This window comes from Cupressus sempervirens, chromosome 3 (assembly GCF_028749045.1).
Source record: "Cupressus sempervirens isolate cs-2001-9-10 chromosome 3, ASM2874904v1, whole genome shotgun sequence".
NCBI classification, from domain to species: Eukaryota; Viridiplantae; Streptophyta; class Pinopsida; order Cupressales; family Cupressaceae; genus Cupressus; species Cupressus sempervirens.
Window position 1 is genome coordinate 846,342,496 of NC_143120.1, and position 24,823 is coordinate 846,367,318.

The 24,823-nt window shown below is 32.4% G+C and overlaps 1 protein-coding gene and 1 long non-coding RNA gene across 2 annotated transcripts; one reads left to right on the plus strand and one right to left on the minus strand.

The window, feature by feature from the left end:
- The first annotated feature begins 19,758 nt into the window (after positions 1–19,758).
- Positions 19,759–20,965, plus strand: LOC149569428 (uncharacterized). Its single transcript, XR_016362744.1, has 2 exons — positions 19,759–20,054; positions 20,477–20,965. It is a non-coding gene; the product is annotated as an uncharacterized LOC149569428 (long non-coding RNA).
- Positions 20,966–21,099: 134 nt separating this feature from the next.
- On the minus strand, positions 21,100–22,156 carry LOC149569429 (LOB domain-containing protein 23-like). The gene is made up of 2 exons (XM_089822131.1): positions 21,790–22,156; positions 21,100–21,535 (listed from the first exon to the last, which is right to left on the minus strand). The coding sequence occupies exons 1-2, from the start codon at positions 21,952–21,954 to the stop codon at positions 21,206–21,208; spliced, it is 495 nt and encodes a 164-aa protein (XP_089678257.1). The 5' UTR covers positions 21,955–22,156; the 3' UTR covers positions 21,100–21,205.
- Positions 22,157–24,823: the final 2,667 nt, after the last annotated feature.

A 24,823-nucleotide genomic window follows, 5' to 3' on the forward strand; every position in this document is an offset into this window, starting at 1 on the left:
GTTCCAATCACATTCTTGTCAACTGGTCTTGAGACTAAGGTCCATGTCTTATTCTTTTCAATTTGTTCTATTTCTTCTTTCATAGCATTGTACTAGTCATCATCTTTCATGGCTTCACTTACTATTTTTGGTTCCATTTTGTTGAGCAGACATGTCTCACTTCTAAGTCTATTCCTTGGCATTGGTCCTACCTCTTTATTTCCAGTAATTTGATTTGTAGGATGATGTCTTCTCACATACTTTGCCAATACTGGTTCTTTCCTTGTTTGCATGTTGTCCCTTTCTGAATCTGAATCTTCATGTGTGTTTTCATCAAATATTTCTTCATTTCCTTCATGTTGATAGTTCTTAGAATCTGAATGAACATTCTCTCTATTCTGCAGCTCAGCTTCTGAATGTGTTTTCTGCTCGACATTCACTGTCTGTGACTTGATAGATACTAGATTTTGTTGTTGGTTGTCATTATGAGTTGCAACTTCACTATTATTAGGCATACCTTCATAGAAGTATACAAAGGTCTTGTCATCTTTTGCCTTCTTGGTGTTATCAACACTTTGAACTTCTGCAAGCTCATCAAATTTCACATTTGTGCTTTCTACTACTTTGTTAGTGTTAGCATTCAAGCACTTATAAGCTTTGCTTCTAGTAGAACAACCAAGAAATGTGCCTTCCTCACTCTTTGCATCAAACTTTCCATTTCTAGACTCTTTATATATACAACATTTGCATCCAAATATTTTGAAATGTTTTACATTAGGAGAATGCCCATACCATAATTCAAAAGGTGTTGCATTTGTACCTTTCTAAACTTGAACTTTGTTGAGTGTGTAGACTGTAGTACTTACAACTTCTCTCCAGTACTTGAGTGCAACATTTTTCTCTATCATTAAGGTTCTAGCATAGTTAATAATTGATCTATACCTTCTTTCTACTATACCATTCTAAGGTGGAGTCCTACGTGCTAATGTTTTCCTTTTGATTCCTCTTTCATTGCAAAATTCTTCAAATTCTCTTGATGTAATTCACCTCCTCTATCAGATTTGAGACATTTTAGGCTCTTCCCAGTCTCCTTCTCAACTCTTGCCGAGTACCATTTGAACATTTGAAATGCATCTAATTTTTTTTTCAGGAACATGACTATCATCATCCTTGAATAGTCATCTACAAATATTATTATGTATCTATCACCTTTATAGGTTTGCACTTCAATAGGACCATGCAAGTTAGTATGAACTAGCTCTAATACTTCATTAGAAGTATAAGCCCTGCTTTTGAAAGTTGAATTGGTCATCTTCCCTAGTTGGCATTGTTTGCACATGGTGTTATCAGGCTTCTTCAACTTTGGTAGACATCTGACTTTCTTCATTTTGCTAATGCTTATCAAATTGTCAAAATTTACATGACATAGCCTCTTGTGCCATAACCATATATCATCAGTTTGAACAATGAGACAAGAAACATCTTCCATGTCTAGGTAGTACAAATTACTCCTAGTCTGATCACCTTTCCTATTAAACTTCCTTCAGAATCATAGATCTTGGCAACTCTATTTTCAAATTCAACCTTCAATCCTATGTTGCCTAACTATGATACACTTAACAAATTATAATTTAGGCCTTCAACATAGTATGCATTATCACATGATATCTTTTCAGTAAGCTTCATACTACCTTTCCCTTTGATCTAACATGGTGCATTGTTACCAAATCTAACACTATTTCCTTCATGTTGAGTAAAGGAAATGAACTTAATTTTATCTCCAGTCATGTGATAAGAGCATCTACTATCTATGATCCATTTTTCATTCTTGTTCATGTAGGTTACTAGGGCAGTTGCTTCATCTTCATTTGATTCATCTTTCATAGCCACATAGACTACTTCATCATCATTCTCGTCAGAGCCTTCTTCAACAATGTAGCATCTTTTTCCTTTACCTCTGTAGTCCTTGTTGTCCTCTTTCTTGTTCTTGAGGTTGCATCCATCCTTGTAATTTTTCTTTTATGCATCTAGCTACAATGTGACCAACTTCATTATAGTTGAAACTGAAATCTTCTTGCTAGTAATGCCTCCAATTGATCTACATCATCTTCATCAGTGCTACTGTCACTAGATACATACTTTCCTTTTCCACTCTTTTTCTTTGTTTGCACCTCCTCGTTGTCTTTTATTATCATCTTAACTTTGAATGCAAATCCAAAGTTCTCTAGCTTGTAGGTATCAAAGTTGGATAGCTCAAAGGCAGTGAGTCTTCCAACTATTCCTTCAAATGACAATGTGTTTCCTGGTACATACCTTAGCTCTTGGATGGTTGATACTCTTATAGCATAGATAGGAAGTAAAGTTCTCAAGTATTTGCTGCATACTATTTCTTCTGATAACTATCCTTCTAGGCATCTTATGGCACTTACCACTTCTTTCATCCTTGCACCATATTGAGTAGCATTCTCTCCTTCTTCCATTTTCATGTCATAAAACTTTCCTCTTAGGCTTTCTCTTTTGGCTCTCTTGAGATTATCATCTCCTCCATAGATGCTTGATAATGTCTTCCACATATGATGTGTAGTACCACATCCTTTGATGTCATCACACTTGGCAGATCTTAGTGCTAAAGCAATATCTAACATCGCTTGATTGTGCTCCTTCTTCTTGCTCATGTCTTCTGTAGTGAGGGGTCCTTTAGGGTCTACGTGATCAACTATGATTGATTTCTATGTGTAGTCACCTATTGATCCAAGGTGCAACTTCATTAGACTTTTCCATGCAACAAAGTTGTCTTTGTTTAGCTTGGGAACTTCTCTCTTGAACATCTTCATCTTCCTACTTCTAGTACCTTGAAACAAATCAGCAGTGGGCTTTGATACCAATTGTTAGAATTCTTTTAGAATAATTGAGAGGGTAGGGGAAGGTGAATTAGTTATCCAAGGTCCAATAATGCCCAATCCAAATGATTTGTCAAATCCTTAATGATATATAATATAAACTATCATGCATGCAATTAAACATTAGACAACCATGATAAGTAAACATGCATCACACCATAACACAAAAGATTTTGGTGACCTAGAAACCCTCTAGGAATAAGAAGGTAAAACTGGGGTGGAGATGACACCCACAAAATATTTGCGTAATTGATTTCAACCACTTCTGATGGTTTTCCTTGTTAAAGGCTTTACACACTCTCAGATGTGACCCTATTAAAGGATTTCTACACCCTATTAGGAGTGTGCCCTATTAGAGAACTTAAGAACATTCAACTTAGAATTTCACCTTGTTAAAGGATTTACATAGAGTTGTTAGGCCCACCCAAGTCCATGGGATTTACAGTCATCTTCTCAAAAGAATCTTTTATCCCTCTCTAAGGATCTCCTATCCTTCTCCTAAGGATCTCATATCCTTCTCCTAGGGATCTTCTATCCTTTTCCTGAGGCTTGTCCACCTAGCTGTTAAGCTAAGCTAGCAATGTAGATTTCAATGTCTAATACAATGGTAAGAAAGTATTAGAAAGGTTTTGACCTGATAAAAATTGCAACTCTAACCTTGCAGATTTTAGTTCACTCTTCACTTCTTTTCTTTGCTTGGATTTTCTTCCTTGCAATGCTGATAGGTTGTCCACCCTTCAAGATCTATCTCCTTGAGTTTGTCCACTTGTCATGCCAATGCACTCTATGGTCACTTGATCAACTCAGAGTCTTGATGATCTATACTTACTCCTTACTATGTCCTCCTCTTCAGACTAGCCTTCTCTTGGCTTCTTTACTCAACCACATTTATGACCAACTCCCTCTCACACGCGCACTTGATCTCTAACAAGTTCTATTCTTCATTTCCCACTCAAGTCTTCCCGCTCATCAATTTGAATTGATTTGATAAAATGATATTGTTTTCCCTCCAAATTATTTCTTCTAGAAACTTCATCAGTATTCACCTTGAATTAGTTTGCATGGTTTACATAAAATTCTATGACATCTATTCATCATCCTTATCATGCAACTAATTCACAAAATTTGATGTAACAAACTTATCACTACCAATTTGGCAAATCTTTGACTTAACAAATAATGCAACAACTCAGCATCATTGGTTTACCAATGCTCGACACCTTCTATGTTACTCGACTTCTACTACATTTGCTAATGCTTGGCACCTTCTATGTTACTCGGCACCTAAATGTTCTTGTTCAGCACTTGAAGAGTTGCTCGACACACACTGAAGTTGGACTTGCTTAGCTTCCACTAAGAATTGGCTTGGTACTAAGTAGATTGATCGACTCTCACAAATGACTTAGTTAAACCTTGCATCTTTGATGTGTCTTAGTGTGTCCATTCCCTGTGTCTTAGAGTATGTCATCAATACACTATTTTATCAATGGCTTAGTTGATCCGTATACTTCATTACAACATCATAACTTCAACCTTTCTCTAGGTGCTCTATTTACGTCTTATTGATTGCCACCCCCTTTCAATCAACTAAGTGATAGTATTTGGATCACTTAAGCAATTGTCATTCCTGCAAGCAGCAAGTTTGACATCAATGAAAAAACAACGATTGAAAACATTCTTTACTAGTTCAATTATTCTTCATTTATGATCTTTTCAATCATTTCCAACATTGAGCACCCTATTTCTATTTGGAAATTTTAAAGCACTCCTATTTTTTCACAACTTACTTGGAAAGTCATCTTCTTAAAACTATGGATTCAAGTCCATATCATCAATTATGATGCTTTTCTATCAAGATTTCCAAAAAATTTTGCATAATGGATGTAGCATTATATCATTGGTTGTATTTTACAACTAAAAGTACATTTCATTAAATTATGGGTACTCATTATTCTACTAGAAACCTTAATGTCACAACTTTTAGTGCAATGTTGTAAAAACAATTCAACATTGTGTTAATCAGTATAGATAATAAACCAATAAGTGTGTGTACTAAAACCATTAAAATGCATTCAAGTACTAGATCTTTCTCCTAATAATAGACTTATTTAGTTACTGCCATCATGTTATACTTAACCATATATTTAAGCATCGAGGAATATCTCTTTTTATTTGAGTTAGGCTTTTTTATTGACTACTTCATATTTCAATAGTTGGAATAGATACAAAAAATTAATCTTGGTAAATTTTATTTATTATATTATTAGAGGAAACAAACTTGTAAAATTTTTCAACTATTATGGAAAAAACTCAATTTTCTTTCGTCTATTAATACAAAATACCTCTTTTTTATTTCTTTAAATAATACATCACATCAAAAAACAATTTAAAAATACATTATTTTGATGAATTGTCCTTCCTCACATTGAGGGTAAGAAAGCTCAACAACCTTTGTCTATGAAGCCCTCTTAACTACCATCATACCATAAACTAATTACATGCATGTGCCCTAGAAATGGAAAGGACAAGAAAAATGAATGTTTATCACCATTGGAATCCACCCCCCACCTGCTACTTGCTTGCATAATGTTTCTGTACAGTTAAACACCATCATCCTTCTTGCTCCATCAATAACCATCAAACTGTTGAATAGTTGGGTAACTACCATGGACAAGAAAAGCAAAGAGCCTCTACATAGGGACAAGTAAGATGCCCTGCAACCATTAAACAAGCCCTTCAAGGAGTTTCTAAAATCACACCAGACACCAAGTTCGTCAAGAGCCAATTCCTCTGCATTAACATCCAATACGATGCAAAAGGAGATGGAGGTAAGATACCTACTATGCCTAAATTTATCATTAAGCCTAATGCTCAAATGATTTTAGAGATAGGTAGAAAAAAGGTTGGACTTAATATTTGTGCTATTTTGTTTCTTGTAGTGGATATTATAAATTCCAATCTAGAGATTTCTTGAATAAATAGTTTCTGAAAATGTAGGGAGAAAGGTTTGGTTACCATTAATCCTACTATATAATTCATAAAGGGTTGTTTATTTTAGGGTAAAAGTACAAAGTTGCATCACCTTTTAGTAATGACTAAATTTGAGTATTTCTAACTGAAAATCAATTTTGTTCAAACATATGATCTAGATAAATTTATTCTAGATAATTTATGTATGGTCTCACACTTTTCTAATTGGAAATTTCTATTAATTACATGTTTCATAGTAGTTTGTATCCGATTACTAAAGAAATTTTCAAAAAAATTGTAAAAGTATTGTTTTAATAACTTTAACTATTTTTTATTATATATTTTTAATAACATGTAGACACTATTTTATAGAGCTCAGAGTCAAGAATATTCTCATATAGATTTTGTAGTGTTTTAATTAAATATAGTATACTATAATTAATAAATCTACAAGCACATATTTTAAGACTCGAAAAATGTTGGTTTTGCGAAAGAAAAAAATATTAAATCATATCAAAATGTTTTAAAAATATATGGTATTCTACAAGAGAGAATCCTCTTCTAGAATGTATAAATTTTCTTCTAGTTAGAATAGATTTTTTTTCAAAAATGTGGTGGGAGATGAAAACTATTGATTTCAAGTGAGTTGAAATTTGAATCATTATTAAAGAAAAAATATAGATCTAAAGTTGATATTTATTTTTTATTGTTATAGCTATATATGTTATCTATAACATAGTCTAAGATCACAAGGAATAAATTTTCTTCAATATAGATTTGTGGTCGGAACTAGACCCCTAATTTCTAGTATCTTTTAGAAGCTAAAAAATTGTCTATCAAAATTAGGAAAATATATCAATTCTTATTCCAAATAATTATTAAAAATTATAATCCTAAAATTCATCCATTTCAACACATTAGATTATTTTACTTCATTTTTAAATTCAAAACAATAATACCAATTTTATGTCATTAAAGGTGAACAATTATACTTCTGTTAGTCTTTTCCTTTAAGAAAAGGTGACATAGGTTTGTGCTTTTACCCTCTAATTTTTCAAAACATAGCGCTAAAGAAGGAATTGTTAAGAGATAATTTTAGAAAGATGGTGGGTGTGAATTCAAAGAAACTATGTAGTCTTTAGAGCCCAGTAATAGTAAAGTTCTTTCTCTATCCTTCTATATATGGGTGATGTTGAGAAATCTACCTCCATTCCTATTGAACACCTTACCTTATCATTTGGAGTCAATTAGAAGAGTCCTCAAGTTAGACCGCTCTAGTACCCTCATTCCAAACTTAGATGTGAGAGCTATTTTATCTAAAAACCCAGTTATTGAATCTCCTAAGAACAACTATTTCAAAATTGATGATCCTTCTATCTCTTTCTATTTTTCTAATACACGCAAGGTATTACTGCTTGTCATCTCTATAGAAGAGAAGGTCATAGAAGGAAGGATTTCCTTATCCTGAAGAAGAAACCTTTGCTTCTATAAGATGCCTTGACCTCTAAACCTATGCCCAAATTAAGTCAAATATTTATAGCCCTCATTCATAGTCAAACCCTAAAAATCCTATATCTACTTTTGATAACTACCAATGGCTTAAGGATGTTGACAAAATCCATATGTCTGTCGATCATTCAATGCACCAATTCTCTAAGCCTTCAACTAGATTGGAAGTCTAGGATATTCACTCTTGTCTGCAAGAGTTAGAATTCATTTGCAACATCCAAACTTTTGAATTTTAGTTGCAATCTAAAGACCTTTACAGATGCTCTCTTGCTTGCAATGCATAAAAAATGGTACTCATAAGTAATAATGAAAGAGCTAGGAGCCATAGGAATGCAACATCTCATCCCATGGATAAATCCCTATCCTTCTCCCTATTGGGGAATGAAGTGTCTACATCTCCTCTTGTGATCAAACACTGTAAGAAGATTGATGCTGACATTGTTGTGGTTATGGAGTAAGATCCTATAGGCTTTCAAATTCATCATTTTTTTATTTCCTTTCGAAAGAGGAAAGGGTTCATGATATATCCTCGATTTTTAATCCAGCTACTTCATCCCTTTTGCACCCTCTAGACATATGACATAGCCTTCCATAATAAAATAAGCTAGCTTTAGTATTTTCCTTTTCTTCTAAGGAGATTGGTCCTTGTGATGAAGAGAAGTTGTAGTCATTTATTTTACTACTAAGAAGAATTGTAGGGAATTATGGTGAAAGTGGTGAGGGGGAACTGGACATATTTTTCATCAGTGCTGATAGGAAGAAAAATTGTTGTAAGAAATTAAAACAAATTGAGCTTCTCTAGCAGAAGGAAGGTGAAATTAGTAAGAGAAAGAGAGGTAGACATAAAAATATTTTCCTCTCTAGAGGAAAATACAAGCCCTCAAAAAAGGATAGAAGTAACTTTCCTAAATGTTTTAAGGTTCTCTATTCTCCCATCTATACTGACAATTAATGGTTCTTATGGATAAGCTTACACTAGCTTCTTGTAATTTTAGGGGTCTTGAATCTTTAGACCATAACTATATTGTGAAATGGTTCCTAAATTGGACTATGGATATTGAAATTATTTATTTGCAAGAGGTGAAAGTAGTTGGCTTTTGGACATTGTAATGAAATACATCCAGAAACATGTTGAATAATATTCCATGAAAAATTAAAAAGGAAAAGGAAAAGGAAAATGTGACACCTCCATCATTGTAGGGCCAATAAGGAAAAAGGCATTTGTCAAACAAAGTATTTCTCTTTGAATAGAAACACGTGGATCTCTATTGAGGATGGTGATTTTGAGTTTGGCATTTGTTCACTTTATGCACCTAATGAACTAAATGGAAGGATCTCCCTTTGGCATTGACTTTGTATTCTCCCCATCATCCCATTGATTCCTGATTGGGATTTCAATATTATTGAAAGGAATAAAGAAAAATGTGGTCCACTTAAATATGACTAGAAAGGAAATAAGTAGTTTTAACAGAATGGAGCTATGAACACACAACCTTATTGACCCCCTAGTAGACTCAAGGAATCAATCTAAATGAATTTGGTTTACTTGGTCCAATTTCTAGAAAGGTAAGGGGAGGATTTATTACAAGGAGGATAGAATATCCTTCAATAGAGACACCTCAATTTTCTTAAACCATAGTCTAATGATAATAGAATTAGAGTTGTCCCCATCTCTCTCTAATAATCATCCCATTATTTCTAAGATTTTTTTGAATTGGCATTAATAGCATACCTCCTAAATAATCTAGTTCCTTTTCTCTAAATGCCTATCTGCTAGCAAATACTAACATTATTGAAACTATTAATATCATCAACATGTTCAACTATAAAATTTTCCAACTCAAGAACCCTATTAGAAACTAGAACTAGAACTTGTAGTCTTGAAAAAACCTCTTTAAAACCATAGGCTAGAAAAGGGCCAAGATGTTAGAGCTTATGAACATCATCTAACTTTTTTCCTCGTAGGAAGCTAAAACCTAAGTTGAGAACCAGCCAGCTAATGATGCAACTGCTAAATCTTTTTCTACTGTTAAATACAAACTCAAGAAAGTGAAAGCTACAAAAATTGAAGTAGCTAGAATCAAGTCTAAATTGAATTGGTTATAAGGTGAATAATTATTTCAAGCCCTCAAGGATAGAGAAACCAAATAAAATATTGAATGTTTTTGTGAGGAGGTAACACCATTGATGATCCCAAGGAAATTCTAGACTCTTTTTCTTTATACTACAAGACTCTCTTCGAGTCTAAGGATGATGGGTGCAAGATGATGGAAGATAGGTTGAATATTCCTTCTATCAATCTAAATAATGTCTCCCCTAAGGACTCCCTTTTATTAGATTCTCCTATCACTATTGGAGAGATTAGTAGAGCTATACAAAGCATGAGTAATGATATTTCCCCTAGTACAGATGGGCTCATTGTTGAGGTTTCTAAATCTAATTCAAGTTGGATCTACTATAACATTAAAGAATTATATGAGTTTCCTTAGATAGAGGATCACTTGGATAGGAGATTAATGAAAGCTTGGTCAATATGAGTTGCTAAGATGGGTAGAAGAACCTCATCAAGAACTTGACACCTATCACCCTCCTCAATGTGACATATAATTTCTCTACGAAAACAATTGCATCCAAGATTGAAGGTATACTTCTTGGAGTCATTAATCCAACTAAGACAAGTTTTCTCAAGGGAATGTACTATTGATCAAATGTATATTGTCTTTTACATTACACAAAATGTGATATGCTTATTGATCAGTGAATGTTGAGCTCACTTGGGCAATGAAGATAATTTCCTATGTCTACCAAGCATTATACTATTTTCCAAGTTAATAATACAGTGTGTACCAAGTTCACTTAGGCATCAAAGATAAGTGTGCAAAATTTGAGTGTTACCCAAGGTAAAGAAATGTTGGATGGAACTAGTGTTAACTAAGCTCACAAAGTTACCAAAGAAAGTTTTTAAAGATGCAATGTTAACCGAGCATACTTGGTTAATGTAGGAAAATCATTCTAGTATTACTATCTACCAAGTAGGGTTGGTTAACAAAGGATTTTCTTGTTGTGGCATATGGAGTTTAAAAGAATTGTTTGTTGGTTCTAAACAACTAATGAGATCAATATTAATTATTCTAAGTTGTATTCCAATAGACTTGACAATGTATGTGATATAAGTATAATGTCAATTTGAGGATTGAATGTGTGTGAGAATATGTGGAAGATAAGAAGATACTTAGAGGAACCAAATTGCAAGGATAAGGAAAATATCCTTATTGGGTGGCAAAGATTAATTTGATCAAAAGGATCAAGTATTCAAGCTAGAATTAAGATCTAAATTTAGAAATATAGTTGCATCAACAATCGGGTCATATCATTGTTACTCTCTAACCATTCTAGCAATGTATTAAATCTCTTAACAAAGTTAACTTAACAACTATTTGCGAAATCCTCTAACAAGGTGGCATTTCTAGATTGAACTATGTAAGGACCTCTAACAAGGTCACTCCTAATAGAGTGTGATAATATCCTCCAACATTATTACTCCTAACAATGTGTTTTATAACCTTTAGCAAGGTTGGCTCTGAAAAAGGCTCACTTTAGATGGGTGAAACATAGTAACTAGTTGCAACTGGTGGTTTTTTCCAAATTAGGTTTTCACATTAAATCTTGGTGTGATTTGTTTTCATGCTATTTATCTTATGTTTATGCAACTATGTTAGTCAAAATAAATCGTAGTCGATATCTTAAGATCTACATGTTTACTATTTGTGGAGTAACAATTGATATTATAGTGCTTGCCAAGTTACAACATATTGTTAACTTGTTAACCAAGTGCATGTGTATTAATGAAGTAAGAACAAAGTTTATGTTTTGTATTGACATCTAAAGGATATATGATTTATATTAGTGGTAATTGATTCACCCCTCCCCTCTTAGCTACTCCTCTTATATTTCCAACAGTTGCTATAAGAACTTTTGGTGCTTGTAGAGAAGGTTTCAAGGGCCTAAGATAAAGATCAGGATGTCTTATAGGAGACATTTTCCCAAGTTGAACAAAACTAAATTTGAGACATGATAGGAACTTATGGAGCTAAATATAGCAACTATTAGTGATTTAGGTATGAAATATTTGAATGCTTAGTATAAATCTCCTATTGGAACAATGAATGTGGAGGAGATTTCTGAAAAGAGGAATCATAATATCATGATTATTGACATTGCATCATCTCTTAACTATGTTAAATTTGATGATGTCAAAGGGTATGCTACTAATCATGAGATGTGGACCAAAATTAATATATCTATGGAGGTGATGATAATGTGAGAAGAACCAAGGAAGAAAGCTTGAGAGGTCAGTTTGATCAGATAAAGATGAGGGAGGATAAAAACATTGCAAAATATGTTGACAAAATTAAATATAGTGTTAGTGCAATCAAATCCTTCGGAAAGAAAATTGAAGATGTGACATTGGTAAGGTACTTAGAACCCTTCTTCCTATCTATGCAATTAGAGTGCTAGCTATTTAAGAGATGAGATGGGATCCAAATAATAAGAAAACCTTGGATGTTCTAATAGGAAGGTTGACAACATTTTAGCTATTTAACTATGATAATTATGTTCCTAGTTCTAGAAATCTTGAGTTTGCATTTGAAGCCAAGTTGTCATGCAAGAAGAAAACTACAAAGGCTAAAGAAAAAAAATCTTAAAGTGAAAAGGAAGACAATTTTGATAGTGATCTTGAAGCCATTAAAGTGCTGCTTACAAGAAGATATCTAATAAAGGCAAAGGAAAGTACAAAGTTAGAATTCCACTAATCTATTTTTCTTATGAAAAAGTTGATCATATTGTTGCAAGGTGTCCAAATAGAGAAGAAAAAGATGAAAAGAAGAAAAACAAGTACAAAAGCAAGAAGAATTCAAAAGCTACAAGGACTACAAGGAAAAGGGTAAGAAGTCTTGTTTCATGGCTAAATATTCAAATAGTAGTGATCATTATGAAATGGTCTATATTTCTATAATAGGTGAGTTTGATGATGAAGAAGATAAAAAGGTAGTTATTTCCCATGTTGGAAAAAATAATACTTGGATTATTGATAGTGGTGGTTTTCATCATATGACTAGTGATAAAAAATAATTGAACTTATGGAACTCTATGATGGTGGAAGTGTAAGATTTGGAAACATTGAACCATATTGCATAAAAGGAGAAGGTTGTATTTCTCTAACCAATGACCTTAGATGTGATAATACTTATTGGGTTGAAGGATTAAAACATAATCTACTGAGTGCGGTATAGTTGAATAATATTGGATTCAAATTAGAATTCATGAATGGGAAGGCCAAGCTACTAGATGGAAAAATAAATATAGTTGGGTATGGTAACCAAACAAAAGGTAACTTATTCTACATAAATCTTACTTAAAATTTGTGTTTCATTGCTCAAGTAGAAGAAAGTTGCTTATGACATAAAAGTTTATGTCATGTGAAATTTGATAACCTAATCAAGATGGGAAAAATAAAAGAGTAAGATGTATTCCTAGTCCAAGGAAACCTAATATGGTCCTATGCAAAAATTGTCAAATTGGTAAGATGGGAAAGACAAGTTTCAAGAGCTAGAACTATCATTCTAAAGAAGTCTTGGAGTTGCTTCATACATATCTTTGTGGACTTATTAGCATTGAGAGATATAGTGGAGATAAATAGTTTATTTTATTTGTTGATAATCATTCTAGGATGATTATAGTAATGTATCTAAAAGATAGAATCTTTTCAAAAGTTCAAGTGGTATCTAGCAAGAGTAGAGAAGGAAACTAGAAAGAATCTAAAATGTTTGAGATCAGATAGAGGAGGTGAATTCATTTCTAATGAGTTCAGTGAATTCTACACTAAAAGGAGAATCAAAAGATAAGTATGAGCCCTTGGTACACCTCAAGAAAATGGTATAGCAGAAAGAAGGAATAGAGCAACATGGGTTGTGAAAGAACCTTGATAATAGAAAAGAATATTGCAATCAAATACTTGAAGGAAGAAATTTAGTACAACAATTCATACCTAGAATAGAGTATATCTCAAGAAAGACTTAAATCATAATCATTATAAACTATAGTATGGCTACAAATCTAATGTAAGTTACTTGAAAGTATTTGGTAGAAAATGTCATATTTTGAAGGAGACTGGGAAAGTTAAATTTCACATCAAAAGTGATGAAGGAATTTTCATAGGATACTCTAGTAGAAGTAAATTATTATAATGTTTAAATCTAAATATTTAGAAGATTATAGAAAGTGCACATGTAAAGATTGATGAGTTTGTAGCAAAGAGCCTAAATATTATAGAAAGTTTATTTACTTTCAACCTGATGCATTGCCTAATCCAATTGGAAGTCAGTAGACTTCACCTCCTGAGTTGCCAGAATCTCTAGAAGAACCTAAATTGCAACTGGTGCAACTTGATTCATAGTTTGAAGCATTCGAGTCCCAATCAAAGGCTATCAAGTTATAGCTAGTGCAACTTGAGTCTAAATCTGAAGGACCTGAGTCACAAATAGTGGGACTTGGGCATGATGTTGAAGATCATGGTAAGGCAAGTAGAAAAATTTCTAAATCCAAAGCACCTATATTAGCAAAGATATGTCAAAATGCACCATGCAACAAAGTTGGTCATTGGAGACAAATCAGATGGTACAATGACAATGAACAAATATAAAAGTACATGTTTACTTACTAAATTTGAACCTAGAATAGTTAAAGATGCATTGGACAATAAAATTTGGATTGAAGCAATGAATGAATAGATAGAATAGATAGAAAGGAATAAGACCTAGACTCGTCTTCCTAGACCCAAGGATAAGAATGTAATTGGCACAAAGTGGGCTTTTAGAAATAAGTTGAATGAAGATAGAGAAGTTTCAAGAAATAAAGCAAGGTTAAAGGTTATTCTCAAGAGGAAGGTATTGATTATGTTGAAACTTTTTCTCCTATTGCAAGATTAGAAGGTGTTAGGACATTAGTTGCTTATGCTGCACATAAAGGGTTTAAACTATATTAAATGGATGTGAAGTAGGGTGTTTTTTAGTGGTGAATATCCATAATTTTGTGAATTTTTAAAATATTTTGCTAATAATTTGGCTAATAATTTAATATTTAAAATCACCACATTTTTATTAAATTTAGTTCTGAAATATTTAAAATTTCTCAATAATTTATTTTATTATAGAATTTAAACTCAAAGATTCACAATAATATTTGATACATGATTAGATTGTATTCACCTAAATATTTTATATTATCAAAGAAATTAAAATTAATTCACCAATAATTATCACAGTCATTAGTTCCTTTAGGGATATATTACCAGTATTGAGTTTTCACTAGTGATTTAAAATATAATATAATTATCTTCATAATTTCCATCATATAAAACATGTTCAATTTTGATTTGTTATATTCCATGAAAATTACAAAACTTACCATTATTATTGAGATTGACCAATATTTTCTTCTCAAAATTTGTGATTCCAAAATAATCACCAATGTAAATAATATTTATAATTAAAAAAATTGAGAGATTTTCTGATAAAAATATTTTTTTTTTTTTTTTTTTTTTTTAATAATGAAAGATTCACCAATAATTTATATTCTTTTTCTGGAGGGGGGTTTCTTAAAGTTTACCTGATGTGAAATCTAAATTCTTGAATTGAATTCTTGAAGGAGAAGTTTACATAGGACAATCTAAAGGTTTTGTACATCCTAGCAAAAAGGATATGGTTTGTAAGCTAGAAAATGCATTGTATGGTCTTAAGCAAGCTTCCAAAGCTTGGTATGAAAGACTTCATAATTACTTGATGAAGATTGGTTTTCAAAGAACAAATGATAACAATAACCTATACATCAATGAAGTAACATACAAGAAGATTGTGTTCGCAAAAATATGTGTGGATAATACATTGATTACTAGAAATTATGATTTGTGGAAAGATTTTTTAGAGGAAATGAGTAAGGGATTTTAGATGTCAATGTTTAGAAGAATCAAATTCTTTTTTGGCTTGCACATTCAATAGAAGAAAGATGGTATCTACATTACTTAATCTAAGTATATCAAAGAGATATTGAAAAAGTTTGGAATGGAGGATTCAAGACTAGTTGGAATACATATGTCTACTAGACATAAGCTTTCCAAAAATGATGATTCCAAGGAGGTGGATCAAACCACATATAGATCAATGATTGGAAAATTTCAATATGTTGTACATACGAGGCCTGATACTACTCTTGCAATTGGTATGGTGGCAATATTTTCAACTAATCCTAAAGAAAATCATATGATGAAAATAAAAAGAATCATAAGGTATCTAAAGGATACTAAAGACTATGGATTATGGTACAAGAAAGGAGGCAATTTGGATTTGAAAGCCTTCACTAGTGTAGATTGGGAAGTAAGTGTTGATGACAGGAAGAACATTAGTGGTGGCACATTCTTTCTTCATAAGAGACTAGTTTCTTGGACAAGTAAGAAGAAAAAATGCAACAATAGTTAATTATTTGAATGTTGTTTGGTTCAAGCAACTATTGGTAGTTATGAAGGTAGAATTCAAGGATCTAGTGTTTATGTTCCATTATTATATAACTGCAATTAATATATCAAAAAATCTCATTATGTAGACCAAGACAAAGCACATTGCAATAAAATATCATTTTCTGAGAGAATTGGAGTAAGCAAAAGAGGTGAGATTAGCATATGTGAATACTAAAGAATAAATTGTAGACATATTCAAAAATCCATTACCTTAGGATGCATTCTTGTATCTATTAGGTAACATAGGTGTTATTCCCCTATCTGAAGCTCACTAAATGAAGTTTCATGATGCATTAACCAGAGAATGTTGAAGATAAGACAAGTTGATGTAGTAATGAAAAGGAAGATTGCATATGAATCTGTACATCAGGTACATTAGTATTCACTAAATATTCTCCTTGGTATTAGTTGTAAAAGAGGAAGAGTTTGTGTAATATCACAAAAGAAATTTGAAGATGACATAAAGAGAGAGAATTTGGTCTAATTTCAAAGAGGGATATTTTTCTATTAGAAAAAGATGTTAAAGACAAAAAGGTTTGCCAACAAAGGGAGAAACTAAAGTCAAAGGGAGTTCACAATGATAGAGGGAGTTATCATGGATGAGAATTAGAATGAACCTAAGGATATAAATTCCTTACTTTATTTTTCTCAGAAATTTCATTGTATTATGACATCTTGTGTTTCCATCATTTCCAAATAGGGAGATTGTTGATGAAATCTATATTGTCCTTGATGTTACACAAAAAGTCATATCTATACCAGTTAGTGTATGTCAAGCTCACTCAGGCAATGAAGATAGTTTTCTGTGTCCACCGAGCATTTGAGTGTTTACCAAGTTTAGAAGATAGTGTCTATCAATTTCACTCAAGTGTCAAAGAGAAGTTCATAGAAGTTGAGTGTTAATTGAGCTCACTAGGTTAACAAAGGAAAGTTGAATGGAACCAGTGTTAACCAAGCTCACTTTGTTGCGAGAGGAAGTTTGTGAAGATGCAATTTAACCAAGTTCATTTGTTTAACATAGGAAAATCATTATAGTGTTAGTATATACCAAGAAAGGTAAACTAACAAATGATTTCCTTCTTTTGGCATATTGAGTTTTATAGATTTGTTTGTTTGTTATAATTGACTAAGGATATGAATATTAATTATTTTAAGGTGTATTCAAGTTGACTTGACAATGTATATGATATAAGTATAAAGTCAAGTTAAGGATTGAATGTGTGTGAGAATGTGTGGAAGATAAGAAGATTCTTAGAGAAAGTGAATTGGAAGGAAAAAAAAAATATCCTTATTGAGCTGACAAGATTGATTTGATTAGGAAGGATCAAGTATTCAAGCCAGAATTGAGATCTAAAATTGGTAATATAGTTGCATTGTCAATCAAGCCATATCAGTGTTACTCTCTAACCATTGTAGTGGTGTATCAAATCTATTAACAAAGTTCTCTTAACAATTATTTGCCAAATCCTCTAACAAGGTGGCATTTCTAGATTGAGGTGTCAAAAGACCTCTAACAAGGACACTCCTAATAGGGTGATTAAATTTTCTAATAGGGTCAAAACTAATAGTGTGTTTTGTATCCTTTAACAAGGTTGGCTCCTAATAAGGCTCACTTCATAAGAGTGAAAAATAGTAACTAGTTGCAATTGTTGATTTTTCCTAAATTGGGTTTCTACGTTAAATCTTGGTGTGACTTTTGTTCATGCTATTTCTTTTATGTGTATGCAACTATTTTAGTTAAGGTCAGTCATAGTTAATATCTTAATATCTATATGTTTGAATTATTTTCCATGTAATAGTTGATATTATAGTGCTTTTTGAGTTACAACATATTGTTAGTGTTAACTAAGTGCCTGTGTCTTAATAGAGTATCAACAGTTTTAATAGATTTTATGTTTTTTATTGAGATCTAAGGGATCTAGAATTTATTTTAGTGGTAATTGATTCACCCCTCCAATCTCAGCTACTCCTCTTATATTTCCAACATGTACATCCTAGAAAACTTCATTACATATTGAGAGATCTTGGATTGGGCTAAAGATTCTGGCCAAAATGTGGGCATGTTGTTAATTGATTATTAGAAAGCATATAATAGGGTGGAATGGGATTTTATTATTATGATGCTTGATGCTCTTCATTTGATTCAAGATTTTTCTCATACAGTCTCCATCTTAATGAAAGGGGCTAAAATGACTATAGAAATTGATGGGGATAGATCTACCTTTTTTGAGCTCTCATGATTTATTAGGCAAGGGTTCTCTTTAGTCTTTACTCTATTTTTTATTATTTTATGTACTCATTGCAATATGCCCTTAGAGACATTATTCTTTCTCCTATAGTAGAAGGCCCTATTCTTCCTAGTCAAGAAGAGATAACTAATGTGTAGTTTTTTGATGATACTTCCATCTTATTTTTTTAAGAATAAGAGAACATGATTTGTCTTATGAGAAAACTTGATCTTTCTAGCTCTGCATGAAGAAGAAATTTTTCCATTTTTTTGGTTTGCAATCTACAACTTCCTACACATTGTATTGAATTTCCTATTAGATGGGGAGGACCTAATCATCTAGTAAGTTGTCTAGGTATCTCACTTGCATATTCTAATATAATTTATGTGTCAATGTGTAAAATTATAACCAAGTTGAGGAAGTAGAACTCCTCTTATCTTTCTTTGGTATGTAGGGTTTAAGTATGGCAAAAAAAATCATTGTCATATACCGTCGATTGCTCTTCTACATGTCTCTTTAATGTTGGCCAATTTGGATTTATCTAGAAAATTATTGTGGAATTTTCAATTGTCTAATAGGAAGGGGGGTAAGAAGAAACATGTAGTGACATGGGAATGGTGTACTAAAAATAAAGAAGCTAGAGATTTGGGACTAAAAGATCTTAGGAAACAAGACATTACACCAGCTATCAAATGGATAGAAAAGGCCCCTGTGGTAATGAACATTGGATGATATTAATTAAACATAATATTACTTCTAAATAAAGCTAAATTTTGGAGAGGATTGGACATGGGTGACCTTCTTGCTCTTGACAAAATCTCCATTGTTGGAGGATCCAACATATTCAAATCTATATGGAAGAGTTGGAAAAGTGTTGGAGCCATCCTAGGGTCTATTTAGAGGATAAAAATTGACAATATCTGGTGTGGTAAAGTTTCTATTTGAAGAAACATTAAGCATAATGTAAAGCCTTTACCTTGGTTCAAGGATGTTCGACAAGAAAATGGGCACAATCAAACATTGGTTCTTTTTGGGACATTATTTGTGATGGTGTACTCATTTAGTATCCCATCTAAAGGATTAATTTAGCTCACCAAAATCTCATTGGAGGACTGATTACCTTGTAAAAATGAAATGGAATCTAGCAAGATGAATACACAATGTTGCATTCTTGATTCTTGCTCCATTCTCCTTTGTAGGCCTAACTCATCCCCTATTCACAAGGTCAAATCTAAAAGTGTGTACTTAGCCCTTACCGCAGATTTTTATATATTGAATCACATCAACTCATGTTAGACTCTTTTGTTTGAACCCCCTATCTGGAAGAAGCTCCTTCTTAACCTCTAGACAAGGCCAATTGAGCCCAAGACTACATACTTTTTTATGAATGTTGATTTTGCAAAAGCTACTGTTTAAAAAATTACAAGGTGTTTTAATGTGGGTCATAATTAGGCTTGGAGGTTTATTTGGCACAATTTTCTTCCCATATTATTTCTATGGGGGTTTTGGGGCAGTGACCCCAAGATAGGGTCAAGGAGTAGTGCCCCACGTGTACTCTATGTTGTAGTACATGGTAGGGTCAAGGGGTAATGCCACCAAGGGGGTTTCAGGGGCAGCATCCCCAAACCTAAAAATGGCTTATATTGTTGAAGGTGTCATTGCTATTTTTCCTATTGGATAACTTATTCTAGCCCTAATTTTGTAAATAGCAAAAACATGTATAAAGAGGCTTAGGGTTTGGGATTTCATAATGTCATGGTGCTTTGTGTTATTGAGCTATAAGGGATTGCGGATTGTAATCACTAGGTAATAATAATATTGGACTTGTTGCTGGTGGACGTAGCACTAGGATTGGGTGAAGCACATTAAATTTTGGTGTCTGGTGTTCTCTTTTAGGTGATCTACTATTGTCTAGCATTGGTTATATTTGCATGTAACTATTAATTTATGTTTTATATGTCAGCAAGATGAAACTATCCCTCATGTTTATTTTCACTGCCCCTTTGCATAGGTAATTTGGAGCTTATTTGGTGTGAAAGTTTTGATACTGATTTTTTTATGGTTAATATTATTTCAGGGAAGTTAGTTTTATGCAGAAAATGATGTAAAAAAATAAATTTGTCTATTCTTTCATCTATCAGTTACTAATTCTTTGGAAATATAGAAATACTGATTTTTTTTGAAAAAAAATTCTATATTCTTTCATCTATCATTCTCTAATTCATTTGGAAATATAGGAATACTGATTTTTTCATGGTAAAAGTAGGTCTCTTACTGAGTCTATTAGGAGACTCATAAATTTTGATGTTGCTACCCAGGTGACTGGGTATATTCAAACTCAAAGGAGAATGACTTCCTTATATTTGTTCAAGAAGGGAGAGGCACGATGGAGAAAAAAGACCTTAAGTGTGGCTTCACAAACATGAGAGATACTGATTTCCTCTCTCCCAAATGGTCCAGATGTTTAGAGATGAGGGAAGATAGCACCCTCGTTTTAGGAGGATGAACCACCAGCAAGACTGTTAATCCCGTCACCTATCCGGTTTACTACCTCTGAGTCAGAAAGTGAAGAAGAAGACTAGTTTTTTTATTATCTACTTGTGAAATTTGTAATGTAAGCTGTTAAGTTGTTAAACTCTTCATTGTCACATAAGGTGACTGGTGTTTTTGTTTCTCGGGTGGGATTTAATCCATATTTTGATTAATCCGGATAGATAGGTTGCTCCTTGTAACTGCTATACTGACTCTACTTTAGATGTTGTTTCTTTGTCTTCCTTGATATGCAATAGAAGAAAAACAATTAAATACATGTTTTTTATAAATTAACATTAAGATATTATCTGCTACAAGTTATAAAACAACACCATTCTTGGTTTGCGTGTAATTACAACTCTTCCTTCATTTCCCTTTGTGTAACTTCAATGTAAAAAAAAGACGTGTATAGATAAAAAAATTAATTTGATAAAATGTTAAAAAGACATAAAATTAAATGATTTCAAATTTAGACATGGAACACTTAGCAAAGGCAACTAAATCTCATATTCAATCTATGTTTCCCATAGCGACCCCAAGGGCAGCAAGGAATCAGCCTCCTCATGCATTATATCTTCCACCACTTGTGATGTGGAAACTGTTGGATACTCATCGAACTGAGAATCAGGAGATTCAATGCCCAGAAACCCTACCAACTTATCATACCGACGCCACAAATGATTTAGGTCTGCTTGTGTGGCTGCCAATTGGGATTCCAGCTCAGCAATTCGCTTCTCGAGGAGATTAAATTCCTTAGCACAGCCATGAACAGGGTCAATCACTCTTGCACTCGCTTCATAAACCATGCTATTCACTGCTGCTCCTCTTTCCCCACTCTCCATACCCTAAACCAGACCAACATCAAAACCATTAATATCATTTTATAAAACACTACAGCGCTAAACACTTCTATGATTGCGAGAGAAAGACAAGAGATACTCCAATCAGGTTAATATGTGTCTTTATGTTTGCCCAATTAAGAATTTAGCACAAGCTTCTTTGTATCGAGTTTGGGAATTCAGAACTAAAGTACCAATAAATAAAACGTTCCTAAACTAAAATTTTGAGAAATAAATATGGGCCACAGTAAGAAAAATACTTGAAGAAGTTTAATGATCTGGCCGGTCCCAAATATTTTGTGCACGATTGCGAACTTCTCTGGATCGTTTGGAGGAAAATGGGCAGCCAAAACACACTCTGTTGAACATTTCTTGCGTTGCACTCTACACGCTGCACATGATGTCATTTTTCTTTTCTTACCCATATCAAATAATGAATGCTGTCGCTATGTGATAGCACTCAAACAGACCAGCTTTAACTCTATCTTACAGCTATATTCTATCCGTCTGCAACTTCTACTTCTATATAAATATATGTGCATCAGAACTTGCATCGATATATGTACAGCTGCCTTGCTAGAAACAGTATCATGATTAAACATATATCCAGACAAATAGATGTCAATTTCAAAGGTGTCAAGATATTGTGGATACTAGCCTATTTTTAACATGCAACCCACCATGATCTGTTTCCCACTTAACCTTAATTTTCCACAATTTCTAGAATGTCTACAATCATGACGACAGCAGGAAAATATTACTTCCCTTTCGCAGTTGGTTTTTATTAAAAAGGGTTATAAAGTTTTGTGAGGTTGATATTTTATTTAATTGTGTCCAGATCGGTACGAAATATATATATATGAGAGGTCATCTATCACTGTTCAAAAAATTGACACTTCAATAGCCGTAATCCATACATAGATACATAAAAAAAAATTATTGTGGCCCATACACGAGTTCGTACATTGCTATAAGATATTTGTATTAAGCATTATAGTCGAACTGAAAATACAACTAAATACTATTCTGCCAAACTTTGACTTAAGAGCTTTCCGCTACGAATTAATATTGAATATTTTTGGTAATTTTTATTACTTCGTACTGAACTGGTGGCCTCGAAACAAATTTCTTCGCAATTTGAAACATTCGAGATTGTCATACAATATTCTACGCTGGAAATAACGCCATTCTAGAAATTAAACAATCACTCCTCTTTTCTCGCTAAATTACCTTTCAACAAACCTGCAGCTGGACATTTGTAGTGATCTCAATTAGCACTTCTTTAAAATGATAATTTTATGGTACGTCAATGTATTCGGTATCTTCTCTGGAAAACTTGTACCTAATACTCGCTTTTCCAATTAATTATTCCTTGACAATGGATGTGATTAAGACTGAATACATTGGATTTCCCTCAAGTAACAAACGTATTTCCAATGAAATAAGTTGAAAGGACTATTATCAAAAAGAAATTGTGATCTGGAATCCCGTTCTTATTTTCACACATTTTTCATAGAATAGATTAGAAAACTTTATTGAGGATTCACAATAAATTGTAAGAACAGCATATGCTAATCATGAGTTGCCATATAAATTGGAATGCATATCTACAAATACGGCGATGTGCTCTTGTGAGACATGAGACATCCTATTACGCGTCTACTAAATCACCTATTTCACACATATTCGATGCAAACAATGAATTGCAGAGAAGCATCTATTCTAGCATCACATACGTGGAGGAAAAATAAATAAATTGAAAACTAATTGGAAGGTGCATGTATTCTATTATCACATATTTTCATAAATGTATTTTGAACTCTCAGTGAAACCGCATGTAAAAGTAATCAAAATATAATTGAAATAATGAAAGCTACATTAATTATTTTAAGAACTACACGAAAAATCTAATGTCAACTAAATTTATATTATAAGTGAAAACCTTTCCATATCTGTGACTCAAAATCCAAACTCATTACTACGCTTATTAATACTAATATTGAACATTGAACTTTTTTATACTCAATAATAGCTTTCTAAATAGTGAATCATGAATAAAACTTTTTGACAAATCTATTATAAGTCCCAACTATACCACCATCTTGAAAATAACTAAAATAATTATCCTAGTCCATATCTAAGTAAATAATAGACTGCTATAGAATGAACAGTTAAATACACTGAACTGATAAATGACATATAAATTGCTCAATTTTTCATACAAACATCTCTAAGTAATCTAGAATCAACTATGGACACATCTAAAATGAAAGGCAAGATTATAGAAAAATGATGTACAATAAATCATCTAAACAACTGAGATTATTTGAAGTGAACAAACAAAACATATTATCTACAACAAAAAAAGTATGTTGACAGCAATAAAAAATATTAGTGTCATCACACATAAGAATCTATGACATGATCAACACACTTCCAAAAATGTCTAATGAACATCCAATAATCTCCCCCTCTGGCATTAATAGAAACATATGAAATTAAAAATATTTCAATGCACAAGTCATAATATATCCATCTAAACAATACAAGTATCTAACTTTAATAATCTCAACATAATTGCTCCTAATTATTCTTTATTTTTCATGAGATGTATCCCCTTAAACATTAAAGAAAAAGGTCCATAGACATAAAAAAGTAACTAAAATCAGCTCAAAAAGGAAAATAAATAATTGTTATATCCATAACAAGATAAGAATTATCCCCCTAAGGAGTAGTCCCCAAAATACCAATCTAGTATATAATACTCTAATAATGTACTAGACTAATGCCAAACCTAGTTTCTTCAACTCTATCTAGGAAAGGCTATGACCTCAATCATATGTTAGAGATTCTAAAATGTATCCTTTGGCAAGGGAATTGAAAAGATATGTGTAATATATTTCTTTTTCAAAACATTCTCTAATCTTATTTTCTTTAAACAACGACTTGATTCCTCATAAAATAATAATAGAAATATTCTTTATTGAAATATCTCGACCTTTAAAACCATTTCAGATTTTTCTTTCACTCTTTATTAAATATTTTTTGCAATAATGTTACATTATAATTATGAAGGACATGACTAGCCAATTGTATTTTTTAGAAAATCATTGTAGGATGTTGAATGTAAGTATGACATAAATTCATTAAAAGCATATGCATTGCTTAAAGTGGTGAAATCATTTAGATCTTACTTGATAGGTGAAATCATATGGGTATGTGCAGAATCATGGTGCTCTAAAAATTGGCAATCTGAAAAATATGTTGTTTTGAAAAACCTCAAAGCATTTCAAA